Here is a 23,888-nt window from a genome sequence, read left to right on the forward strand (position 1 = left end):
AATTAAAAACAAAAGGAAATATCTAGTAAAAAAAAAAAAGTATTGGTTTTTTGTCATCATTTTCATACTAAGAGAAAAGGTAGTCTGAACCTCTTTGGCATCCCCCCCCCCCCCCCCCCCCCCTCCCCCAAGGCCTCACCTGATCCTCCCTTGCATCAATACGCATATGACAGAGTAATGTATGACTATGAAGATCTTTTCATATCTTTATAAATGTACTTTCTTTATTATACAAATGTAACTTTTGATCCAAGATAAATTATACAGCTAATTGCAGCTTTTCTTAATTATTAAAGTGTGAGTGTTGAGTACTTTAGCTAAGTGTTTATGCATGTAACAGAATCTGGCAACCAAAATTTCATGAAAATTTTGTTACTCCACCATTCATTTTTTGTTGGAGGAAGGGTGGTGCAGGAAATGGTTCATCTGAATAAATCTTAAAATGTTTACTCGTTCATGAGACAGTGTAATGTGCATAGCCTTGCATACAAATTTACCAGATAATTATTTGTTAATCAGTCCACTTAAAAAACTCTATTTTTGTTCTCAGATTATAGACTGTGCAAACACTATTTATCCATGAAACAGTATTATTTTGAATATTACTGAATTATTACTAGTGCTAAGTGGCTGCATGTAAAGTAAATTTCAGTGCTATTTGGAGTGAATTTACTTGGTTAGTGAAACAAAGTTGTATGGTTAGGACTAACAGAAAAAAAAAAAGAATTAAGGTGCTGATACATGGTGCAACATTACACTCAACATTGCATGCAACAGGACTGTTGCAGCGTGTCTACGCCAAACTTGTTTCACGCAACGTTGCAACAAATCTGAAGTTCAAATGCGCTCTACTTTTGCAACATTGTGTGCAACAAATTTCATCATGTGAACATGGCATCAACATTACCTGCAACATTTTAAAATTTCCAGCCAATCAGCTTGCACCAAATTTATACCTGCTGACCAAATATCTTAACATAGCAGGCTGACACAAGCCATGTTGCGTGATCTTGTTGCAATGTGTGTCACCCCAATTCAAGTTTGTATCTTGCAATGTTGTGTGCAATGTGTCAGCACCTTTAGTGTCTACTACAACTATGTTTTCTCCTGGGCCAAGTAAAATCACTCTAATACAAATTAATACTAATTAATGGATATAGTTTTGCTCTACAAATCAAATACAGCTAGGTCCCCCTCCTCCCATTTTATTTTAATAACTTAGCAGATTCAAATTAAGGGCAGATCTAGAAGATTCAATTGGGTGAAGGGATGGGGTAGGTGGGTGGGTGGATTAGCTTCATCCATAAAATGAATGCAAATCTTACATACTCAAAAACACTACTTTTTTGGAGGAATTTCTGAAAAGGGAATATAAATGGATTTATGAACATTGACAAACTTCTCCTAGATCTGCACCTGAGTTTTTTTGATTAAAAATTGGTTGGAAATATTTTTTTGTACAGCAAAAAGAACCTTGGGTTAATTTAATTTTTTCTTCGAAAAATGTTTAACGGAAATGAAACATTTGTTTTGCCATATTTAGCATTTATAATGTACAGTATTAAAATTTCCTTTTTAGTTTTAATATTAATATATAATTAAGTGGCTTCTATTGCTATCTTCCTGGACTTGCAAACATTCTGATATATTCCTCCACTCGTTGTTTAAAGGAATCCTGTAGGATTTTTAAGAAATGAAAGTTAAGTAAATTATTATAATCATATTTATTTATATAAAGTGGTAACCGGTCATTTCGCTACCACGCACATCACTTTCACTACCAGTCGTTCTGCTACCACCCAGAGTCCTTTCGCTACCATCATGAAGTCCTTTTGCTACCATTGGAAATTACCAAAACAAAACTTCGATGAGACTTGTTTAAAAGAAACATAGTCTCTTGAAAGACATTTGTATATGATTTTGAAGCATATTTGGAGCGATCATTTCACGACACGATCAGTGAAAGTGGAGATCTAAATGTGACCAATGACAGCTAGCATTAACTTAGCTACCATACCAGTATTTGATAAAGTGGTCAGAAAATGGTGAAAAAATAAGTAAAAATGCTATTAAACAAAATTTGTGATTCCCAGCCATGGCTTTTCATTATAACATGAGGGTCACTGAATGTGTCCTTATTGTGCTGGATTTGTATGGGGGTGGATGGAGGGGACAAATACTTCCTCTTCCAAAATTTAGGTTTCTATTTTGTGTACTACTGTTGCCAAAAAATCAAATCAATCATGAATTAAATTCTACATTCTTCCTTGCTAGGATGACAGAAAAACCCTTTGCAGCAATTTGTTTCTTTCCATGGCTGTACTGATGAAATTCCAGTACATTTAAGAGTAACTGTTACACCAAAAAGTAGAAGTTCACCCCTCTCCTCCTGCTACACAACTATAGGACCTTTTGTTACACCACTATGAATCCTGGATAGAAATGCTCATCATTTTAAGGTAATAACAATGCATTAATTGGCAAATTTTTATCCTAACCTTATTTTTTTCAAACTGTTGTGATGCTTCTACATTTAATGGATCATCAAAATTTAATAAATCCTAAAAAAAAAAGATACAAAGATGAAAAAAATGAGAAATTTCTGGAAAGATAATTACTATCTTGCATATTTAAAAAAAATTTAATATTATCATGAGCATAAAATTTGATATTATCATGAGCATAAATTTTGGTGATGTTTTATTTTGACTTACTGTAAACAAAGAATTTAGACCCCATACAACATCCTATGAATCAAAATGAAAGAAATTGGAAGAATAAATAAGAATTAAGAGGAAAATCTGAGAAATTTATAGGTGTTCCATAGTGCACTGTAGATTATATATTTACCTTTAATTTTCTTGTTGGCGCCCATCCTGAGCCATCTAATGTATGTTGTCGCAATAGACTGTTGAAATTAAACAAAAGAACTTTGTGTGTCTTTTCAGGGCTTGAAATAGCAACCTGCTAATGGCCAAAATTCAGGTCAAATTTTACTACTGGCTGTAGGCTAAAAAAACTTTGAACTGCCAAGTGAAAAAAATAAAGGCAGGGAAAATGTGTTTTTTCTTTTTACAAAAATAAATTATTATTGGTCCTGCCCAAAATAAAAATAAAAACTGTCTTTTTATTTTTTATTTTGAACCCTCTCTTTCGCTTTAGGTCTTCAAATAACTATTACAGTGCTAATACTGTAATGCCACGTAGCAACAAAATAAATTGAAATGTAGAATGAAAACAGAGCATCCTAACTTTGGGTAGTCGAGCCAATCAGAAACCTAGAATTCACAAAAATGGTATATTTGATCTTGATGTTATGTGTAAACAACTAGATATTTTGAAAGGTTATTATTTACTGCTGGCTCAACTACCCAAAGTTGTAATTTATTGTTTTCATTCTATAATTTGATTGGTTTTCACAGTCTACGTGGCCCTGGTATAGTAGTCACACTGTACAATATTTGACTGCATGAAGACAAGGTCATGGAAATATCAACAATATCAAATATCAACATCCATATATGTTTGCACAGTACATATACACTGTACCTTAGACAAACTTCTCCTGATTCACTTATATTTGGATGCCAGATCTTTGTCTTGCAAGTTACTGTTGGTGGCTGCAATTAAACAATAATTATTATTATACAGAAAACCTTTACAGAAAACCTTTTTTCTATTAAAATCTCTCAATTCGGACTCTCAAGGCAGTTGACTGGGATTTCCAGGCGTAAATACTGTATAGGCAGGCATGGCCATTATCATTGTGATATTGATTGCAATGTGCCTCAATGTCAAATTTGAACGTATTGTTTCAATTCTTATTGTGGAGTTACCCAAACAATTTCTGGTTGGGAATTGAGAATGCTAATAAAGTAAGCACAGCTACTAATAAGTATATATAAGTTTTAGCAGATGGTGTTCATAGTCTCGGAGACAGTTTCTGCACTAATTTATACCATTACCAAGTGACCAGCCTTATATTAATATATTTAGAATCCAATTTCCTTTGGTTGGGTTGCTACTTACTACAGAAATTTATGTGCAGATGCAGTGCACTACTGTAATCAAGTATTTCTTACTTTGTGTTTATGTCATACCTTAATATTATATTCTTCAGGAACAACTATATGAAAAATAAATATTCCATCTTTCCAAAATCCTTCATCTAAAGTTAAAAACATATAAAGACATAATAGATTGTTCATGTAGACAGCATAAGGATATATGTAGATTTGAATAATAGTCATTTAAAGAGCTATCATCAAAGCGTTTAAGGGTTACCAAGCTGTGGAAGAGTAAAAGAATGCTTCTAGCTCTTTTGGCTGAGAAAATCATGGTGATCTGTAGGGGGTTTATAGTTGGAAGCACAGGTGGCATAGCAGTGAGAGCGCTCCCTCTCACCAAATCGATTGGGTTTGATTTCCGATGGGCTCAGTGTTGTATGTTAGTAGAGTTGCTCGTTGGTTCTCTCCTGTGCTTCGAGGGTTTTCCGGGTTCTCCGGCTTTCCTCTCTCCATAAAAATCGACTTCTAAATTCCAATTGGAATCCAGTAGAAGAAGAGCCACTCTGTGGAATCCACTGTTAATTCCATTATTCATTATCATTTCTTTAGTTGTCATTTAGGGGGTATGATTGCAGTTTAGGGGGTATTGACAAACCCCCTGAAACAGCCTAGAACTTCTACACACTCCACTGAATACTATAATAAAACATAAAGACAATGAATATATCCCTACCTGGAACTACTGTTAAATGAAAGTCACATAGGATATTTGGGTTTTTAAAATCAACTTTACAGGTTGCTGTTCATGGGAAAAAAAGAAGAAAAGCATATACGTAAGTGTAAAGCTGGAACTTGGGGTGACTGTGAGAGTGTATTGCAGTTGGGGTGGGTTGGTGTACAAATTATAACTCAATCCTATAATGTAGTCATATAAAATTACAACCCTGTTGGCTCAGTTGGTTGAGTATCAGTTTGTTGTGTAAGAAGTACCCCTGGTTCAAGCCCTGGCGCAGTCAGATCAACATCCAGACTTTTAAAATAAATTTAGCAAAAGTGTTTACTTCCTTTGTAATTACATCTACAAATGGTTAGACTTTCAAAAGGCTCCGATATTCCTCTTGTGAAGGGATTATACGTATAAGTATGGATTATTAAAGCTAGCTTACTGTATGTGCCACTTGGCACAAAGTGGATAGAAGGTGATGCCGTATTAGTTGGAGTTATATAAAAAGAATTTATATTCTTTGTTTGCAATAGACGTCATAGCTGCCATGTTGGAAGAATTTGACAAAAGATTTTTCAATGAATTGTTTTGTTATATCTTCCAACATGGCGGACATCCTTTTTGTTATTGTGCTCTCTTGAGATTGATTGCAAACCAAGAATAGGTTGTGTAAAAGTACACTTGCAGTAATGGCCCAATCACATGGATAAAAACTAGTTTCTTTTCTAAAATTAATCTGAAGCAAGAGTAGACATGTCTGCCTCCAATTAATATGTTAAAGGATGTTCTTAACATTGCTTTATCTTTAATTTCCTTCTTAACATTATAACGTTTTCAATTGGCTGTATCATTGTAGAGCAGTTTTTGTATGACTGTGAAAAGCTCATTGCTGTAAGCGTGACGTGCCATGACCGTGATGCTTTCTAAACTTTTAATTGGCTTATTTTTTTCACGTGCAATATGATTGGTCTAAGAGTGCTGTGATCTTGGCGTGACCGTGTCTGCGTCGTGTTTATGCCGTATTCCGGGTATTTGATTGGATGGAGGTTAAATTCTTGTGCAATGTGATTTGTCTGGCGTATCCCTTGCTGTGTCACGACCGTGTTCATGCCGTGAACTTTTCACAGTCATACGAAAACTGCACTAATACACAAAAACACTGTAAATATTGAATTAATATATTTGCAGTTCAAAATCACCCATCTTAATTGGAAATGAATCAAAATTGCCATATAATATACTAAATGTCATATATATACTGTGTTAGATTGCAATTTCATGTAAGTCCTGTTTTAAGTTTCATATTTATCGATGACATGTTCGATCTTCACATTAAGGCATTTACCAAATCATCAGCTCAAAATAGATTAACAATGATCAACCATCATAACTAAGTACGGCTTGAACCAAAAAGATCGCTTACCTGGTAAATATTCTTCCATTTCTTGAGCTTCTGTACAACAACAACAACAACAATAACCACAAAATATTAAAATTTATACCAACAATAATTTTTCATCTGACGATTTAAATTATCCAACACTGTTGATGAACTACCTTTGATTAGAAGAGCGTCTCGGACAGAAATTCGCTGTCCTTTGCGTGATTCATTGGTACTAAGGCCTTTACCCTTCTTCTCTTTCTCTTCCTTGATCTTCTTGGAGAGAGTTATCATATTTTATGAGAGAAAATTGCGTATTTCTAGCAACAGTTTGACAGGAATTTTTCTACTTCGTTTTGATATCATTCTCACATCTGAGCCTGCACACAACTATACAGCGGTCTATAAGATTATGAATCCGCGATACTACTGGTCAGCGGTTCTCAGCCTCAGTCTCCTCGCGGCCAAAGGCTCTAGTCCTAGTCCTAGTCTCTCACGGTCAAGGGTGCAGAAATTTTACGTCGACATTTTTTCTAGATTTCACGTTTCTCTTTCGTTTAATTTCAATTTTTTAAATGATATATTATTTTTTAAACTTCCAGAAATGTTTTAATCACAGTTAGTAGTATATATTGGCTTTGGTATTAGTAAATTACAACGGAACGGAGGTTCGTTTTAATGCTGTTTTATTATTGATATCATGAAGAAATGCTGAATCACTGTTCTGGTTGGACTTCTTGTCGAACCGACTTGTAGGATACGTTCCAAAACAGGTAATTTAGTTAAGATATAAATCCAGTTTCTACGTCAAGTAAAATACTCTACAAATAAAACAATAACTATAATGTTTTACGTATGAATATTATATATTTTAATGTTTTTGCCACCCCCCTCCCCTCCCCCAACGACCACTACACGAGACAACAGGATCTTATTTTTTTCCGTTTAGATTCCTTTTCTCGTGTTCAAAATTGAGGCCCAGTTTGTGATTCAAGTGTACAACTAGAATGCAGTTTTTGGTAGAAAATTATCATCAATACTAGTCTTACTTCTTATCATTTATGTTTTACTCATTTCAAAGGTACGCAGTATATTCCGTTCTGTTTGATCTTAGATAAATCTGATATGGATTCAAAAAATAAATGCACTTCATCACAATTGCCTTCCAATCCATTTTTGGCTTTGTTCCAAACAAACCACCAACGAGAGGGCAACATTACCTCCGATGAACCTGTATCTGTATGCTACAAGGAATCACAGGAAGAGACACTTTCAAGTACGACCATAAATGGACCAGCCTCTGAATCCACCCCCTCAGCCGACCTTCAGAATGATGAAGGAATAATCAATGATATTCTACAAAGAATATTCTTAGTGACTCTTAGTAATGGTAAGAAAAATTATTTATTGATATATACTACTATTGTAGTGCCGACTATGTTATATCAAATATAGAGCACTTATCAGATATTTTCTTGGATATTCTCGCTGATATTTCCTAGTTCTCGAGAGATGAAATAGCAGCTATTAGTTTTTAGCTTGAAAGCATACATTACACTGTTTATTTCATTGTTGCGATAGGCGCCACAAAGCAAACTAAAATGTGAGGGGGCTGAAATTGAAACTAGTATGGGGAAAAGAGGAAGGGGGTATAGCCCCCTGCCCCACCCATGTCGCACCCCTTCCGTGGCCCATGTATGATACAGTAGATGTTTTTGTTATAGACAGTGAAAGACGAGCAAACAAGCATGTTGGTTCACTTCCAAGAAGATCTGTGTTTCTCAAGGAAACATCCAATGACACAGATAGTTCTCTTCTGCTTAGCTGGAACAGCATTGATCAGGTAAATTAACTAACATCACAGTGTGATTGGTTGGTGAAATGGGAAGCATAGTAGTTTATCTTGCATCTCACTGATGTGGTGCAGGTTTGAGCCCTGGCTCAGACTGGATCATATGTGAGTTGAGCTTGTTTGATGTTTTGTTTTCTCTCTTGCCATAAGGGTTTTCTCCTGGTTTCCTGGTTTCTTCAACATATGAGTTGAGGGTTGTACTGTACAGTATGTTGTAAACGTAGAATGTAGTGCATGTGGAGGGAACCTTACAGGGAGCCCCTCACAGGGAGTGGTGGTTGTAAAATATTTAAGTTATTGGTACTAAACAACCTAGAGAAACATCCTTGTTGCAAGGGAGACACACAAGTCTCTTTCCACCTACAGGTAGTATCTGCAGGAATCATACTGGTGACTCATCCTGTACAATTCACATGTACAGCTGTAGTGACAGACAAATACTGCTATGTCACCCTTGCTGACTAAATCGATGAATAATATATTCCTTAAACTTTGTTCCAGGCACTAATGGAAAGACTAACAATGGTACATCCTAGCAATAATACCATAGTAACTGGTGGAGCTCATTCAACATCACTGACAGCTGATCTTGAGGCAAGAGAGTCTCCTAACATCAAATACCTCAATGCTTGTTACAGGAGAGCTTATGAAGACTATGTCAAGTTTAAGGTACATTAACTGACAGTCCCTGAATCTTTTATATTACAGTATTTGATTTTGTTCAAGTTATTTCAATCATTAATTTCCACTTAACACGCAGGCAAAGAAGCCAGAATTATGTCCAGTAGTTGAAAAAGCCCAAAATCTTGCAGTGTCTTATGCTGGGTAAGGAAATAACTCTTGCTGCAATCATGTGTTGAGGCTACTGTAGTGACATATTATTGTGCCATCTGTAACTCTTACAAATCTACTTGTCTGATTGGTTGGAATGTGTGCTTTATGAGAGCACAATGCATGTGTTTTACTTCATATCCAAAATAATGGTTCCTTGCTTTGCTGCAAAAATAACAACTGAGCTCAATGGCCAGAAATGATGACTGGCCAAATAAGACTTATCAGTATGTGACCAGTCAATGTGGCCGGTCAAGAGGGCGGACCTTGTAAGAGGTGTTTGAATTGACCTTGTCTGTTAGCTGTCAATCATTTTGAGGAAATCATTTTGAGTCCTATTATGAAGCACTTGGGGATTGTTTACACTATGTATTGTGATTCTCCAGTTTATGTTCTACTAATCCATGCTGCTGCACACATTTTCTATTTCTTTTTTTAATGAATAGGCTAGTAAATTCAGCAAGAAGTAGATCATTTCTATTATTTATAGTTCAGACACAGATGTACTGTATCTCAAACCTGCTTCTTGCCTGTTTAATTTTTGAATATACTGTAAAATACCAACTTTGTTTATAGAGGATAACACTTAAAAGTTATTCAAGTGATGAAGTTGTGATCCTCTTTACAGTGTAAATGTCTCTACTAGTTGATTAGGGATGGGAGCACCATTAACTTGGTCATCAGAGCCATGTGAATGTCAAACCATTTGCAGATGTACAGTGAAATTATAAAGTCAGCACTTCTCCTTAGAGCATTTATTTTAAGACCCTGGGTGTTGGTCTGCTAGTTGGGCCTGGAATCACAACCCCCTACAAGACCGATACTTTTACTAATTGAGCTAACTGGGCAGATATTTATTGTATGGTATATTCTAGTTAACAAAATTGTACAACCTTTGAACTGATTCAATTTTATTACATTTTATTAAACAGTACTTGTCTTCTGAGCTCTGACTTGTTCCCAAGCCAGGATCCACACAAACAGTTATTTGATTTATTCATTTCAATGCAAGGTATGTAGTTGACAGGAGAGTATTTTGATGTATGACGGGAGAGGACATGATGTACAATATGAGATACAGTATGTTAATCTGTTTAATAACAAGACTAATGATCTCTGTTGTTAGGTGACAGAACCTTTCCAGCATTTGTACATGATCTGCTTCAACAATACTCCAACAAAAGAGAAGTGGTAAGTGGAATTAATTAATGGGAATTGAAATAAATGGGAATTGAAATAAATGGGAATTGCAATAAATGAGAATGGAAATAATGGAAATTGAAATAAGTGGGAATTGAAATAAGTGGGAATTAGAATAAATTTGAATTAAAATAAATGGGAAATGAAATAAATGTGAATTGAAATGTATAAGAATTGAAAGAAATGGGAATTGAAAGAAATGGGAATTGAAAGAAATGGGAGTATAATAAATGGGAGTATAAGTAATGGGAGTACGAATAAATGGGAATTGAAATGAATGGGAATTGAAATAGATGGAAGTTGAAGTAAATGGGAAACAAAACACTGACAGATAGATATTGAGCAAACATCATCAGGGACTGACAGTGGATGTACAAGCTAGCAAGAAGGTTTCCATGGCAACTAAACCATGGGTCACCCTGGCACCTATCACACTTAAATTCTCAGTGAAGTATTTTTGGATACTTACCAGTAGACAAAGTAAAAGAGGGTGGGAACTGTAGTAGTAACTAGTACTAGAGATCTAGCAAACTATGTAAAGCTGGCAAACAGCAAATTCCTTAAGTAACCATGAGGGCAAAACAATATGAGCATGGTCATAATGTTGTGATACATTCGACCCCTGACCACCACTCTCTCTACCCTGTGAGCAGAGGTTTTTTTCTAGCCTGCTCGCACTGAGGTACATGTATCTCTTTTCCTCTCACTTCCTTGGGGTAGGAAAGCACCTCTGCTTGCAGGGGAGATTACAGTATATAATCACATAATTTTTTTAAAAACAGGAATCAATATTCTCTCCCATTATATTCATGCTGAATGAGAATAAGAATGAAGTAATGTTGTATGGAAATCAGACATTCCAGTACATTGATCTGCTCACTTTCTTTGCTAATCAAAGTGAACTAGCTGAGGTACAGTATAGTATATTTGAGGCTTTCATGCTTTGACATATTGACCATTAATTTGGAGCATTTTCTCCAGTTTTTCTCCCTCCTCAAAAACAGGTCTAACATGCTAATTTCCAACTTGATCTGTGAGTTAGCTGTGCCCCGACTTAGATCAGTCCAGAGGTTGTTTCAGGGTTTGATCTTTGAGTTAGCTGTGCCCTGACTCAGATAAGCCCAGAGGCTGTTTCAGGGTTTGATCTGTGAGCTATCTATGCCCCACCTCAGATCAGCCCAGAGGTTGTTTCAGGGTTTGATCTGTGAGTTATCAGATCAGCCCGATAGGTAAGCTTGTTTTAGGGTGACCATAAATAGAAGGTTTTGAAGGTGACTGTACAAATTATTATTTTATGTAATGTCTTCCACAATCTTTTACTTTTTCTTGTCCCCACAGCTGATTGTATCCTGCAATTGTTGGCTTCCACCAAGACAGGCTTTATTTTTAGAGTTGCAGTCTGGTAGAGCATTCCAAACACAAACCCTTATTGGTCCCTATCTTGCTCTGTCAAGTGTTTCACAAGACCCAAACAAACCTTCAGTAAGTCCTCCTGACCAACTGATCTGAAATAGAAAGGATATCGCAGCAAAACTGAGGTGTCATGAAACCTGTGAAAATTGACCAATAACAAATAAAAACCTGTCCCAGTCACCATTGCAATAAAAATATATATCTCATTAGTCATTGTGTTACACTGTCATAGACAGCTTATTTATTAGCAATTTTTTTTTTCATTTGGTGGCCTACTAGTAATTTCAAGAAGGAAGTGACACCTCAGTTTTGGGATAGAATACCCCACCAAAGCCTTCTCCAATCCTAACCCTGAACCTAACCCCAAGGTACTCGATTGTTTATTTCTACAATGAATGCGTAGGCGCGTAGGCAGCCCACTATAATACTTTTCCTTGCGGGGTATTCTATAGTTGTACTAGTCAGTTTTGCAAATTTTCTCAATTCTGATTGGCTAATATTTTCTCTCAAATCAGCTGGAAGAATTCAATGCACTTTTCACTGTTTCAAACCATGTCATTCCCTAGAGTATCATTTCCTTGTTTAACAGTTGCATATTAGAAAACACATGAATATGGATACGACTCAAACAAAGAATGTTATTCTCAAGGGAATGACATGTTTTCTGGTATTGGAAAACATTTTTTAACTTTCTCTCTCGCTAAACTTTGAATTAGCTGTACCCTGACTTTGATGATCAGGCCTGAGATAGTGTCAATATGTTAAATTGAATGTTGAAGGATTTCATAGCTGGTTTTTGTCCTATTCTGTTTCAGGAACATTTCCTTCAGCCATCTCAACAAACCCAGGCAGATATGCAAGCAACCATGGCGAACCTAAGAACTCAGCTGGACTCACTTTCCAACAAACACTTCAAGGTAATTGAAAAAAAAGGGTTAAATTGTTGTCTTTGATCTTGTAGACAACTTTGTTTTCAGAGAAACTTAAATAGCAGATATTATGCGTGGAAATGAGATGCAAATGAGACAACAAGCATTGATTCTTAAAACAAAAGAATTATCACATTGAAGGCTCAACTGTAATAACAGCTACAGTACTGAATAGAAGTATTTTTCTGTCTTCTCCAAATTCACTGTTTGTGCTATAGATATAATATAATGGATATAACCACTGCTTTTCCATTTCCCAAACCATAAAAATCAATTAAGAATGGTCCCTTATTCCTAATGGATTGGCAAATATTAGAAATGGGAAAACAGTGATTTGAGCATATATTTGCATATTTCGTTTTTCTTTCCATTTATAACAGCCATATTTAATATCTATTTCTTTAAGTTTTTCTTTGACATGCTGAAAGCATCCAAGAATTGTAAGCATGAGATATTGCGATGGGTTGGTTCTTGTCTACACAGCAATATGCCAAGGCAAAGGGTAGGTCTTGCAGAATTTGTAGTCAGAAATAATTTACAGGAAACAGAATAGATGAATGGAGAAATGGATGAATAGTGTCCAATGATGGAATGAGGGACATCACAAATGGAAGAACAAATGCATGGATGTATGTATGGATGTATGTATGCATGAAGGAAGGAATAAATGTAATTGTGATGAATAAATGAATGATGAATGAAAAGGTAAATGGATGGAGGCATAGGGGGAGGGATGGGTGACTGAATGAATGGATAAATAGATAGATTGAGAGGAAGAGAGGGATGGCATGGATGAATAGATAGAGGGAGAAATGGATGGAAGGTGGTATGGAGGAAGGGATGGAGAAAAAGTGAGAAGGAGGATAGAGGAAAGGCATGGGTGGAAGAATGGGTTCATGAAGGAAGGAAGGGATGACAGGATGGATGGAGGATAAGAGGGAGGGACGGAGTATAGGAGAAATGTGTGGAAGGAAGAAGGGATGCATGGTGAAATGGATTCATGGAGGGAAGGATGGAGGAAGGGAGGCGCAGGGGGAAGGAGAGGTGGGTAGAGGAATTGTTTTATGGAAGGAGGAAAGGATGACGAGAGGGAGGGACCAAGGATGGGAGGGATGAATGGAGAAATTGGACACATGGAAGGATACTACATGTATTCTGATCAGGCAGCTTCCTTCCCATGGCTTCATAAAATTTTTCTAAAATGATATCAATTCATCTGTTTTCCGTCAGATGATGTCAGAGCTTTTTGCCATGACTTTAGCCGATGATGGATTTTTCTTGAACCTTGGTTCTGTGTTACTCAAGTTATGTCAGCCTTTCTTGGACCCTTCCTCTCCTAAGCTTCTCCGGATTGACCCTCGTTACTGTGCTATTGTATCAAACCTTGATATGCTCTCTAACGAAGCTGCTGGGATGCATTCTGTTGGATTTGAAGAGGAAACTAGACTTGTAATGAGTGGTGATGGTGAGTACATTCAAGGGTAGTGCCTCTTCTCTGGGATCTAGGGTTCAAATCCTGGACTCATGATCATCTTATGTGAGTAGAGTTTGTTAGGTACAGTATCTCCCTTGATTCAAAGGCTTTTCTCCAGGTTCTCCTCACTCAGTAAAACCTAAATGCTAAATTCCAATTAAATCTATGTGTTAGCGGTGCCCTGACTTAGATCAGCTTTGGGGTTTTTTCAGGGTTCTGCTTCAGATAAAATTGAAGGTACATAATGATGTAATGATCAATTGGTTCACTAATTTTTCACTGCGTAATCATGATTATAGCAAATTTTTATACCTTTTCAACAACACATTGATCATTAAATAATAAAAGTTTTGGTTTGTAATAATAGAGTTGGTTAAATTATTTATTCATTTATTTATTTATTCTTTTCACAGAAAATATAAAGCTAAAATACACAGAACCATTTGGTTTCGTGACTGAGCTGTTCTTCATGACCCACAGATGCTTACAGCTGGGTAAGAAATTACGTTCTGTTTTCATGCAAGCATTGATGATAAATTGTAACCTCTGATTGTTCTTGTACATCTATTTTTTTAGGAGTTTGGAAAATTTGTGAGAAATACAGAAAATTAATGAATGACCTTGCACAAGTAAGTATCTATAGCTATATTTTATACAGCATGAATTATTATATATTATGAATTATATACAGCATGTTATAAATGAATTGTAATGGTTAGTTCATTCACCGCTACTGATTAAAGTTACCTATGGCTTAAAAAATAGTTGATAAATGTATATCTTTGTTTAATGAATCTAGATGCAAAGAACCTATCAAGATGCATCTTCCCAGCAAGGTGTTGAAAGTGTAATGCTTAGTACTCTGAAAGCCACTTTTGAAAAGGGGATCATCCAGCAGCTTAGTTTGAAGGTAGTACATTGTATCTGTATATGTCAGCCTATAGTATCACATGTACCAAGTATTACCAACCAATAAATTACATGTACCAAGTATTACCAACCAATACATTACCATCCATTCAATAACTAGCCTTTTCTTTTGTCTTTTGATTGTTTGTTTTTGTTTCCTTGGCTACCTTGCTCTCATTGGTTTCTTTTGTCTTATTCTATCATATATATACTCCTTTGTACCACCTCTTTCTCTTTTACGTCAGTAAGTTTTTTCATTTTTTCACGGTGTATAATTTACCTTTTCATCATTACTCATCCATTCAATAGCTAATCATACACTTGCGCACTAACAGCTACCAACTACATGTATAGAATAATTTATCTTTTTATTGCTAGTTCAAAGGGGAACTCTAGAGTCCAGGATAGGAATCAAACCCATGACCTTGCAGATGACAGTCGGCATACTCTACTATACCACTGAGCTACAGTACAGGAAAGACTCCTGATCATGAACAGTCATTATATGATTATTTCAATTGATTTTTTTCAGAGTACCCCTTTCAGCCTTTCATGACAGGATGTGTTCTATACTTCTTTTCTAGCTTATAAATAAAAATTCATCAGCTACCAGCTACTTGCATGGTGACCACTTTTCCATTACCACTCATTATCACACAATAGCTGTCAGATTGATCACTTAAAAACACTCATCAACTACTTTCTGATTACTTGTCAATCATTAACATTCACATAGCATCCATTATCTTCACTCATTTTCCCCTTTTAAGTTGTGAATTGTTCCTGACCATAAAAGTTTTTAGTTTTAAAGTATGTTATAAATCACTTGCATTATAGCTTTATTTACTACCACTACTAGATTCCTTTTGTTCAGTTAATTAGCACCAATTGTCTTACTATTCTCACGAGGAAATTCAAAAAAGAAAGAAAATTCACGTTGCATTTTAGTTGGCACTGTTGTAGTAAAATGACACCATCATGCAACAAACAGCTTATTACAAAAGGTGAACTAATGACAGAGAGTGGTCATTTATTCAGATTTCCTAATGCTTTCTTCCATCAGACTCATCTTCTAAATCCTACCTCCCTTGAACTTGTCATGCGATTCTACACAGCTACGGCATCATGGCTGAACCAAGTAGCTTTAGCTGGGGATGATTTTCAAGACATGAAGGAATTTAAAGAATTACAATTGCCTTTGCCAGAACAGGTAAAAGCCTAGCTACACCAAGGTTAAGATAGCTACAGCAAGGAGGGGGAGGGCAGGATAGAAAACATAAGAGACTAGTATGGAAAAAAGTGGGGGAGAGGCTACGACTGGCAAATATAGGAGACTAGTATGGAAAAAAGTGGGGGGGGGGGGGGGGGGCTAAGATAGGAAAATATAGGAGTAAGGGGTAAAGTGGGGGTGGGGGCATAAAAAACATAAGAGCCTAGTTAGTAGAGGGAGGCAAAAAGTGGGGGGAGGCTAAGATTACAAAGTATAAAAGGCTAGTAGGGTGGTTATAGCTTTCATTCCAAGCTCCCTCCCCCTCCACGGTCCTTGTACAGTATTTTATTTTATTGATTGTGACTGTGTATATTTTGGTTCTCTTATGCTTACAGACACCAGCAGGTCTTCTTTTCATCCCTGAATTTTTGGTTGAAAACATGGCAGACTTTATAATCTTTCTAAGGTAATATTCTACACTGGGCATAAACAGACTCCTCTCAGAGCTGAAAAAAATCCTTTGTGTTATGTAAAGTACAATCCAGTATTTCTCACATTTGTTCCAACAACATAAAAATTGCGTGTAACCTGCCCGCCCAACCTCTGGTAAGATGTGATGCACAAAATAAAATCCTTTGTGTTGTATAAGGTACAGCCGAACCAGTATTTCTCACATTCATTCCAACAACATAAAAATAATATGGTGTTTAACCTGCCCACGCAACATAGGGTATGATGTGATGTGTCAAACTTGCAGTACACCTAATATACCTTTGTCCACCCCTGTGGATGGGCGCTTCGTATCTAATTATGTATTCATGTTCATTGTAGGCACTAATAATGTAGTACAAATAGTCTTTTTGATCTAAGTGTGCTAGACTTATGGTTACATTGGTTTTTGTTTACAGACATTTTAGTGAAGAAACCTTAGAAAGTGCTGGCAAGTCTTTACATCACTTTTTGACCTTTTTTGTGATCTTTATGGGGTAAGAATCCTAAATTAATCAGAAAAACTAACACAGATAGATTTCGATGTTTCGATGGCATCCTGTCATCATTATCATCTTTCAATCTATCCATTATTTAAGTTAGCAATTAAGTCTTTTAATAAAAAAATCTTATTCATTTACAGTATTTGCTCATTTTACTCCTTTTTTTAATCCATTCTTTCTCTCATTCATTCATTCATCCATCCATTCATCTGTCACTTACATTTAATTACTAACATTTAATATACTGTCTCTTAAACATCCAACTAGATGATCCTCAGTCAGTTATTTTATTTTCATATTTATTTATTCATTCTTTTTTATCAATTTGTTCTCCTCAAAGGAGCCCTGAGCGTGTCAAGAATCCTCATCTCAGAGCCAAGTTGGCTGAAGCATTAGAAGCAATTGTTCCTGTGAGAAAAAATCAAGAAGTAGAAATGGAAAGATCCCCTCTAGTCATGGTATGTACTGCCATGATATCTTAAGAATTAGTCAAGAACAGCACAAGTGAAAATGAAAGTCATTTTTTTTAACACTAATTTATTAGCATCGGTGAGTGGGAAAGAAGATATTGAGGTTAGCCCTATCATCAATATCTCCCTATAGGATCAAATTTTAAGAGGTTGATATTTAGATGTGTCAGTCTCACCTAATATTATTGGGCAATGTTTAGCCATCCTTGTAAACTGAATGAAACTCATTCTATGAGCTGATTAATACCAAGTAATTATATACTGGATTTCAGTACCTATGAAGTCTTTTTCACAACTTCAAAACGGAATCTTTTTATAAATACATTTGCTATTCTCAAATTTTGAGAGAAAGATCCATGATCCACTAGTGAGGATGAAGATGCCAGATAATGACACATCAAGCACATTTTATAAATGGTTTTTCACATGCGCACTGTTGTCCTTGCCGTAACCATGCTTGCTAGAACATTAGTTGGTGCTTTTCATGTCCTAGCAAGGAGGGCGATGCTTGCTAGAACATTAGTTGGTGCTTTTCATGTCCTAGCAAGGAGGACGATGCTCGCTAGAACATTAGTTGGTGCTTTTCATGTCCTAGCAAGGAGGACGATGCTTGCTAGAACATTAGTTGGTGCTTTTCATGTCCTAGCAAGGAGACGATGCTCGCTAGAACATTAGTGGGTGCTTTTCCATGTTTGGCAAGGAGTACAATGCCATGCATGAAAAACTGTTTTAAAAATATGCCTGCATCATCACCCATCATCACCATCCTCCCTATTAAGGTTTCCAGGTAAGTCTCCTTGCCAACATTAAAACTACCCTGCAATATTCAGCAAGATTTTTGACAGTATAATATTCCATTCGATTTTTAGTTCCATCGACAGCAGGTATTTTCTGATCACAAGGAAGCCATAAAACATCTCCCCGTTGCATTGATGAGACTGTTCATTGACATTGAGTTCACTGGCCATTCTATGCAGTTTGAACAGAAATTTGGTGAGTAATGAGAGATATGGTTAATTATTGGTCAGGGTAAGGAAGGCAAAGAGAGAGAGCGTATTAAATGAAAGAAGGGAACAAATAAATGGATAAGAAGGAATGAATTGCTGGGTTACTGGGTTAATAGACTTACAATATTAGCCCATTTCCTAAACTCTGAAAAAGTTAGATTTGAGCACTGAGTGAATGAATAAATTAACAAAAAAAATAATTTGAAGAGTGTGAATAGGTGCATAAATGGAAGAGCAAAGGAATAAATGAATGAAGAAGGAGAAAAGGGAATGAATAGGTGCATAAATGGAAGAGCAAAGGAATAAATGAATGAAGAAGGAGAAAAGGGAAGGAATAGGTGCATAAATGGAAGAGCAAAGGAATAAATGAATGAAGAAGGAGAAAAGGGAATGAATAGGTGCATAAATGGAAGAGCAAAGGAATAAATGAATGAAGAAGGAGAAAAGGGAAGGAATAGGTGCATAAATGGAAGAGCAAAGGAATAAATGAATGAAGAAGGAGAAAAGGGAAGGAATAGGTGCATAAATGGAAGAGCAAAGGAATGAATGAATAAGGAGAAAAGGAATGAATGAATGATAATGAATAGAGATTCAAGTGAATAAATAAGAAAAATAAAGAATGAGTTTTGAATAAATAACTCAGCAAATAAGAAAATAAAAGGAATTATGAACAATTAAACATTGCATTTTATTTTTTATTTTTTTGTCTTAGTAAATGTTAATGCCATGGTACTCGTTTATCTTAGGTTATCGCCATCACATGTATACCGTACTGGAGTATATGTGGAGTCAACAGAAATACAGGGACACCTTCATTTCTCTTTGTAACTTCCAAATGGATGTAAGAGAAGCTTAATAATAATCGAGAGGGGAGCACAAAAAAAAACATCCAAGTTGCACAGCACTTTTACAATAATTATAAACAGAATGCCAAACAAGGGAAGGACCATTTTTCATGCAATAGTAGAGAGGGATGCCAGATTCCTTGCATGAGCCAGGGAGCGACCTAAAATGTGAGGGGGGGGGAGGGGCTATTGGAAAATTGAAAAACATTGGAAAATATAAGAAACTAGTATGAGCCTTTGCCTTGTATGGGTTAATCAGGAAATCCCTGAACTGCCACCCCCCCTCCCCTATAAAATATGAACGATCTCTAATAACAGGACTTTCATTCCTACCCTTTGCACTGAGCGCTAATCCCAAGTATTTGACACTACAACATAATGGAGTGTGACTGTGCTGGTTGCCACACCTCATTCTTGGCTAATAAACACTCCAAATTTGAACAGATGTTCATTTTATTTCTTAATGGCCTTTGTTTTTTCAGGTGAAGAAAAAAGAAGAGCAACCTCCATTAGTATTAAAGTTCATAAACTTGCTAATCAACGATGCTGTTTTCTTACTGGACGAGGCTCTAGAGGTTAGTCTTATTGTCTTAATAATGTTTGTAATGTATGCATAGGGACTGTGTCCGAGTGGGAGGCTATATAAAGCTACCCCCCCCCCCCCCCCACACACACACACACACCATCACAAAATCTCTGTTATATTTGAATGCAAGTGAGGATGATTCTGTTCCCTATTTACTAACCTCTCTTGCGTGACTGACCTCTTTAATACTTCTTACTTTGATGGCAGTAGTATAATAAATTATAGTACTTTTCACCCTTGCAATCAAGTGCTGTCTATAATAATGAATAATCATCTTATTATGTCATCAGTTCATGGCACAAATCAAAAAGATGCAGTTACGACAAGATAATGGAGAAATTGAGGGACTCTCAGAAGAAGAACGGCAAGAGGTAAGTTTGGTTATCAGCCTTGCTTGATTGCAAATTGGAATCATTTTGCTATCATTCAAGCATGCCAGCCTTGAAGCCTTGGGGGTCTATATACATTGTATATACTAGCTTGTTATACAATGCTTTTGAGGGACCTGTAACAATCTTCAGGAGAGTAAATACAAGTAGTGACAAGTGTGATGTTCAATAGTGTTTTTTTTAATCTCACATCATTGAATAGTTGGCAGTGGCTGATGGGAATTAACAGTGTTCAACACCCCCAGATATAGACCCCTTGCAGCACTTTGGAATGCAGCTCAATCTGGGGGACAAAACAATAGGTTCCAATTCTCAAGAGATTGGAATTCTTTTGTTTTGTCCCCCAGATTGAGCTGCTTTGACGACACATGCAAGGGGTCTATATAACAGCTTTCCGGGCTGTATTTTCTGATTTCTGATTGGTTGTTTTTTTTCAACAGTTCCTATTTATTATTCAATATTTATTCATTTCAATAGATCTAATAACTTTTTTCAATTGATATTTAGTTCCAAAGAGAGCTGCGGCAGACTGGTCAAATGGCAAAAAGTCATAATATCTTGGCCAACGAAACTGTGCATACTCTTAATTACCTTACAACAGAGCTCAAAAGGTTGGTATTTTAGTCAACAACATGACTTCACCCACACAACTGGTTAAATGTGTATTTTTGGTATAGAGTAGATAAAAGTTTTGGAGACTAGTTTATTAGCATTTTTGTGGTCTCAATAGCATTTTGGGGCCTCGTTAGCATTTTGGGTGCATAGCGTCTTGGGCCCACATCATTGGTATTTTTCAGCTTGTTAGAAATTTTGGGTCCAAAAATGTGCATATTATTTCTACTGCTAAATAAAAATCAATTCCAAACCTGCAACATACACTGACTTATTTTGCTGAGAACTTGCATTAAAACTATTTAAATACTTACCTTCGGAAATATTCCATGATTTCAGGCCATTTGTCATACCCTGCATGGCCAATAGAATTGCAGGAATGTTGAACTACTTCCTACTGCATCTGGTTGGACCCAAAATGGGTTCTTTTAAGGTTAGTCCTCCTATATACAGTGAGTTTTTTAAAGTCAGATTATAATGACTGACAACCTCTGCTGTGTATCATACAGGGATATTACAGGGTACACCAAGTGGGGTGCACCCTAAGAAGTGGTTGCACTCTTAAAAGTAGGCACAACCTTTAAAATTGACACACCCCAAAAAGTGGGATGAACTTTAAAAAGGGGGTGTACCCTAAAAAGTGGGTGTTCCCCCGGAAAAGTGGGTGCACCCTAAAACATTGGCACAGCCTTATAAGTGGGTGCACCTAAAAAGTGGGGCTTAGATTGGAAAATATAGCAGGATGAATTAAGCATAAGGCTTAATAGTAACAGGGTTTAGACTTGTAAATATATCTTTATCCTTTAGTAGTATAGAAATGTTGCCATTTGGTTATGAAAGTCATGAACAAATTTTATGTTGGCAGGTTAAAGACTTCTCAGAGTTCCATTTCAAGCCCCAACAGTTAGTATCTGATATTGTTGATATATATCTGAACTTGGGTGATGAACCAGTCTTTCTTGAGGCAGTTAGTCGGGATGAGCGCTCGTATTCAAAAGCTTTGTTTGAACATGCAGAAAGAGTTCTCAAGTAAGTATATCAACTATCAAGTTTTTGAATCAAATTTTGCATGAATACACTTTTAATACTCTAGTTTCTTTGTTGCTCAGGGTTAGCCTTAAAATTATGTCAAATATTCATGTGTTCCAGTGAAGCTACATGGAATTCCAAAGTGTTTGTATTGTGTAACTAGAACTATGCATTCTTTACTTTACCATTGGTATTTTTATTGAATATTTTGATACTGAAATGAGGTTATTCCTGAGTAAAGAGTTTGTAATCAAGAAACACAGCAGTATTTATGAATTTCAAAAGGGTCTATTTAGAGTAAAAAAAATTTTGGGATGCAATGTAACTTGTTCTTGCATACAATATTACCTTGTAGGTTGATTGGCAGGCCAGCTACAGTGATATTCAGGCTTAGTGAGCTGGCCAGAAAAGTGGAAAGCATGGCAACACTTGCCAAGATTGATGACAGTGAATTACCAGAGGTAAGGAGTGTTTGAAAATAATTATTTTGAGGTAACGTGGCTAATATCAAAGTTCCAGTTATACCAGAAGCCATTATTATAATAGTTCCCCCAAAGACTCTTCCCTACCCACAGAAATTTCAATTTCCTTCCATACAAACTCTGTAATTTTATTCTTTCTCTGTCTCCCCCTATACCTCAAAAATTCCAAATTCCGGGGGGGGGGGGGGGGGGGGGGGGGGGGGGGGTGGGGGGGAAGGTATGGATAATTTCTGGAAATATGCAATAAGCCAGAAATAATCCATATCTTTTTTATTTTCTGATTATTTGGAATAACACCTATGTACGTCTAGTATACAGTGCCAAATGAATTATTGTGGTTTTTGTCGTAAGCCAAAATTTGTAACACATACTCAGATTAGCAGTTGAAAAAAATATTTAATGTCTTATTTTATCATGATGGCATAGTGAAAATAGGGCAATATATTGTGGATGATTATAATGATAATCTTGTTGTCTTCCAAAAGCCTCCAGATGAGTTTAAAGATCCAATTATGGACACCTTGATGAGAAATCCCATGATTCTGCCAACATCAGGGAAGATTGTCGACAGAGACATCATATGCAGGCATTTACTCAGGTATTAACAATTAAATACTCTTATAACAATTCTGACACTAAAAATTGCAGGGGAATAAACTGAAAAACCCACCAGAAATCCATTTACAGTTGATAATAATAGAGCGCATGCAGTAAAACCATGAAATAAAAACAAAGTTGATGCTGACAAATAGTAGCTATTAAGTGCGGAGTAATAGTTGCTAGCACTCAACCAGAACATTTATTAAACAAAAGACACAAATGGTCTCTTGTGTATTTGTCTTTGTAATGAATGTTCTGGTCGAGTGGAAGCAACTATTACTCACTAAATAGTGCTATTTGTAGGTGTCAATTTTGTTTTTACTTCATGGTTTTACTGCATGCACTCTATGCTGCATTCAGTATCTAATGCATATTATTTTATCATTTTATTTCAAATTGCCCCCATATTAACCGTCTTAAGTGGAGAGGCACCTCAATAGTACAAGGGATGGTTGATTTGCTTCAATGATTTTGAATAAGTTAAGTCAAACACAAACTATTAATTTTATTGGCAATGATATTTTTTTCATTTTATTCAACAGTGATCAGAAAGATCCCTTCAACAGAAAGCCACTAAACATTTGTGACTTAAGACTAGATGAAGCACTGAAGGCCAGGATAGACGAGTGGTTGGTTGAACACAGTAAACATACAGCACACAAGGATAAAAGTGATTCTGCCACAGAGAGAGATGTCAACGGCAGCAACAGCATTGACAGTGAAGACTAATTGATTGGCTTTGATAGCTCACTAGAGTGGAATGAGGGGGGATGTCCTTGGTATAGTGAGTGGATAGGTGAAGATAAGTCAAATGTAAGGATTAGATGACAAAATTTCTTCCCCCCCCCCCCCCCCCCAAATGTCATCTCTGCATTTGCAATAATATTAATTAATATTAATAGTATTTCTCCATTACTTATATATTCTGTATACTAGAACAGAACAA

At 36.2% G+C, this 23,888-nt stretch overlaps 2 protein-coding genes across 4 annotated transcripts; one reads left to right on the forward strand and one right to left on the reverse strand.

Moving 5' to 3' along the window:
* Positions 1 to 182: 182 nt before the first annotated feature.
* Positions 183 to 6,514, reverse strand: LOC116302654 (NEDD8-conjugating enzyme UBE2F). The gene is made up of 9 exons (XM_031712001.2): positions 6,289 to 6,514; positions 6,155 to 6,184; positions 4,741 to 4,806; positions 4,101 to 4,168; positions 3,550 to 3,620; positions 2,851 to 2,908; positions 2,715 to 2,747; positions 2,499 to 2,561; positions 183 to 1,675 (listed from the first exon to the last, which is right to left on the reverse strand). The coding sequence occupies exons 1-9, from the start codon at positions 6,404 to 6,406 to the stop codon at positions 1,616 to 1,618; spliced, it is 567 nt and encodes a 188-aa protein (XP_031567861.1). The 5' UTR covers positions 6,407 to 6,514; the 3' UTR covers positions 183 to 1,615.
* A 176-nt stretch (positions 6,515 to 6,690) lies between these two features.
* Positions 6,691 to 23,791, forward strand: LOC116302460 (ubiquitin conjugation factor E4 A). Of its 3 annotated transcripts, none has more exons than XM_089037090.1 (29): positions 6,691 to 6,885; positions 7,194 to 7,502; positions 7,837 to 7,955; positions 8,466 to 8,633; positions 8,725 to 8,789; positions 9,728 to 9,807; positions 9,922 to 9,986; positions 10,778 to 10,906; positions 11,334 to 11,477; positions 12,224 to 12,325; positions 12,744 to 12,839; positions 13,568 to 13,802; positions 14,225 to 14,305; positions 14,388 to 14,440; positions 14,611 to 14,721; positions 15,784 to 15,930; positions 16,326 to 16,396; positions 16,839 to 16,916; positions 17,263 to 17,380; positions 18,262 to 18,385; positions 19,146 to 19,240; positions 19,727 to 19,819; positions 20,121 to 20,201; positions 20,727 to 20,830; positions 21,171 to 21,264; positions 21,697 to 21,860; positions 22,216 to 22,321; positions 22,828 to 22,940; positions 23,485 to 23,791. In XM_089037090.1, exons 2-29 carry the CDS (start codon positions 7,238 to 7,240, stop codon positions 23,669 to 23,671), a joined length of 3,288 nt encoding a protein of 1,095 aa, XP_088893216.1. In that variant the 5' UTR covers positions 6,691 to 6,885; positions 7,194 to 7,237; the 3' UTR covers positions 23,672 to 23,791. The 3 variants fall into 3 exon arrangements, with proteins under 3 accessions (XP_088893216.1, XP_088893215.1, XP_088893217.1); XM_089037089.1 differs by having other exon boundaries at positions 6,692 to 6,885; positions 7,227 to 7,502; XM_089037091.1 differs by lacking the exon at positions 10,778 to 10,906 and having other exon boundaries at positions 6,692 to 6,885; positions 7,227 to 7,502.
* Positions 23,792 to 23,888: the final 97 nt, after the last annotated feature.

This window comes from Actinia tenebrosa, unplaced genomic scaffold (genome assembly GCF_029948245.1).
Source record: "Actinia tenebrosa isolate PJP-AT-01 unplaced genomic scaffold, QUT_ActTen_1.0 PGA_scaffold4__44_contigs__length_22323623, whole genome shotgun sequence".
Lineage (NCBI taxonomy): Eukaryota > Metazoa > Cnidaria > Anthozoa > Actiniaria > Actiniidae > Actinia > Actinia tenebrosa.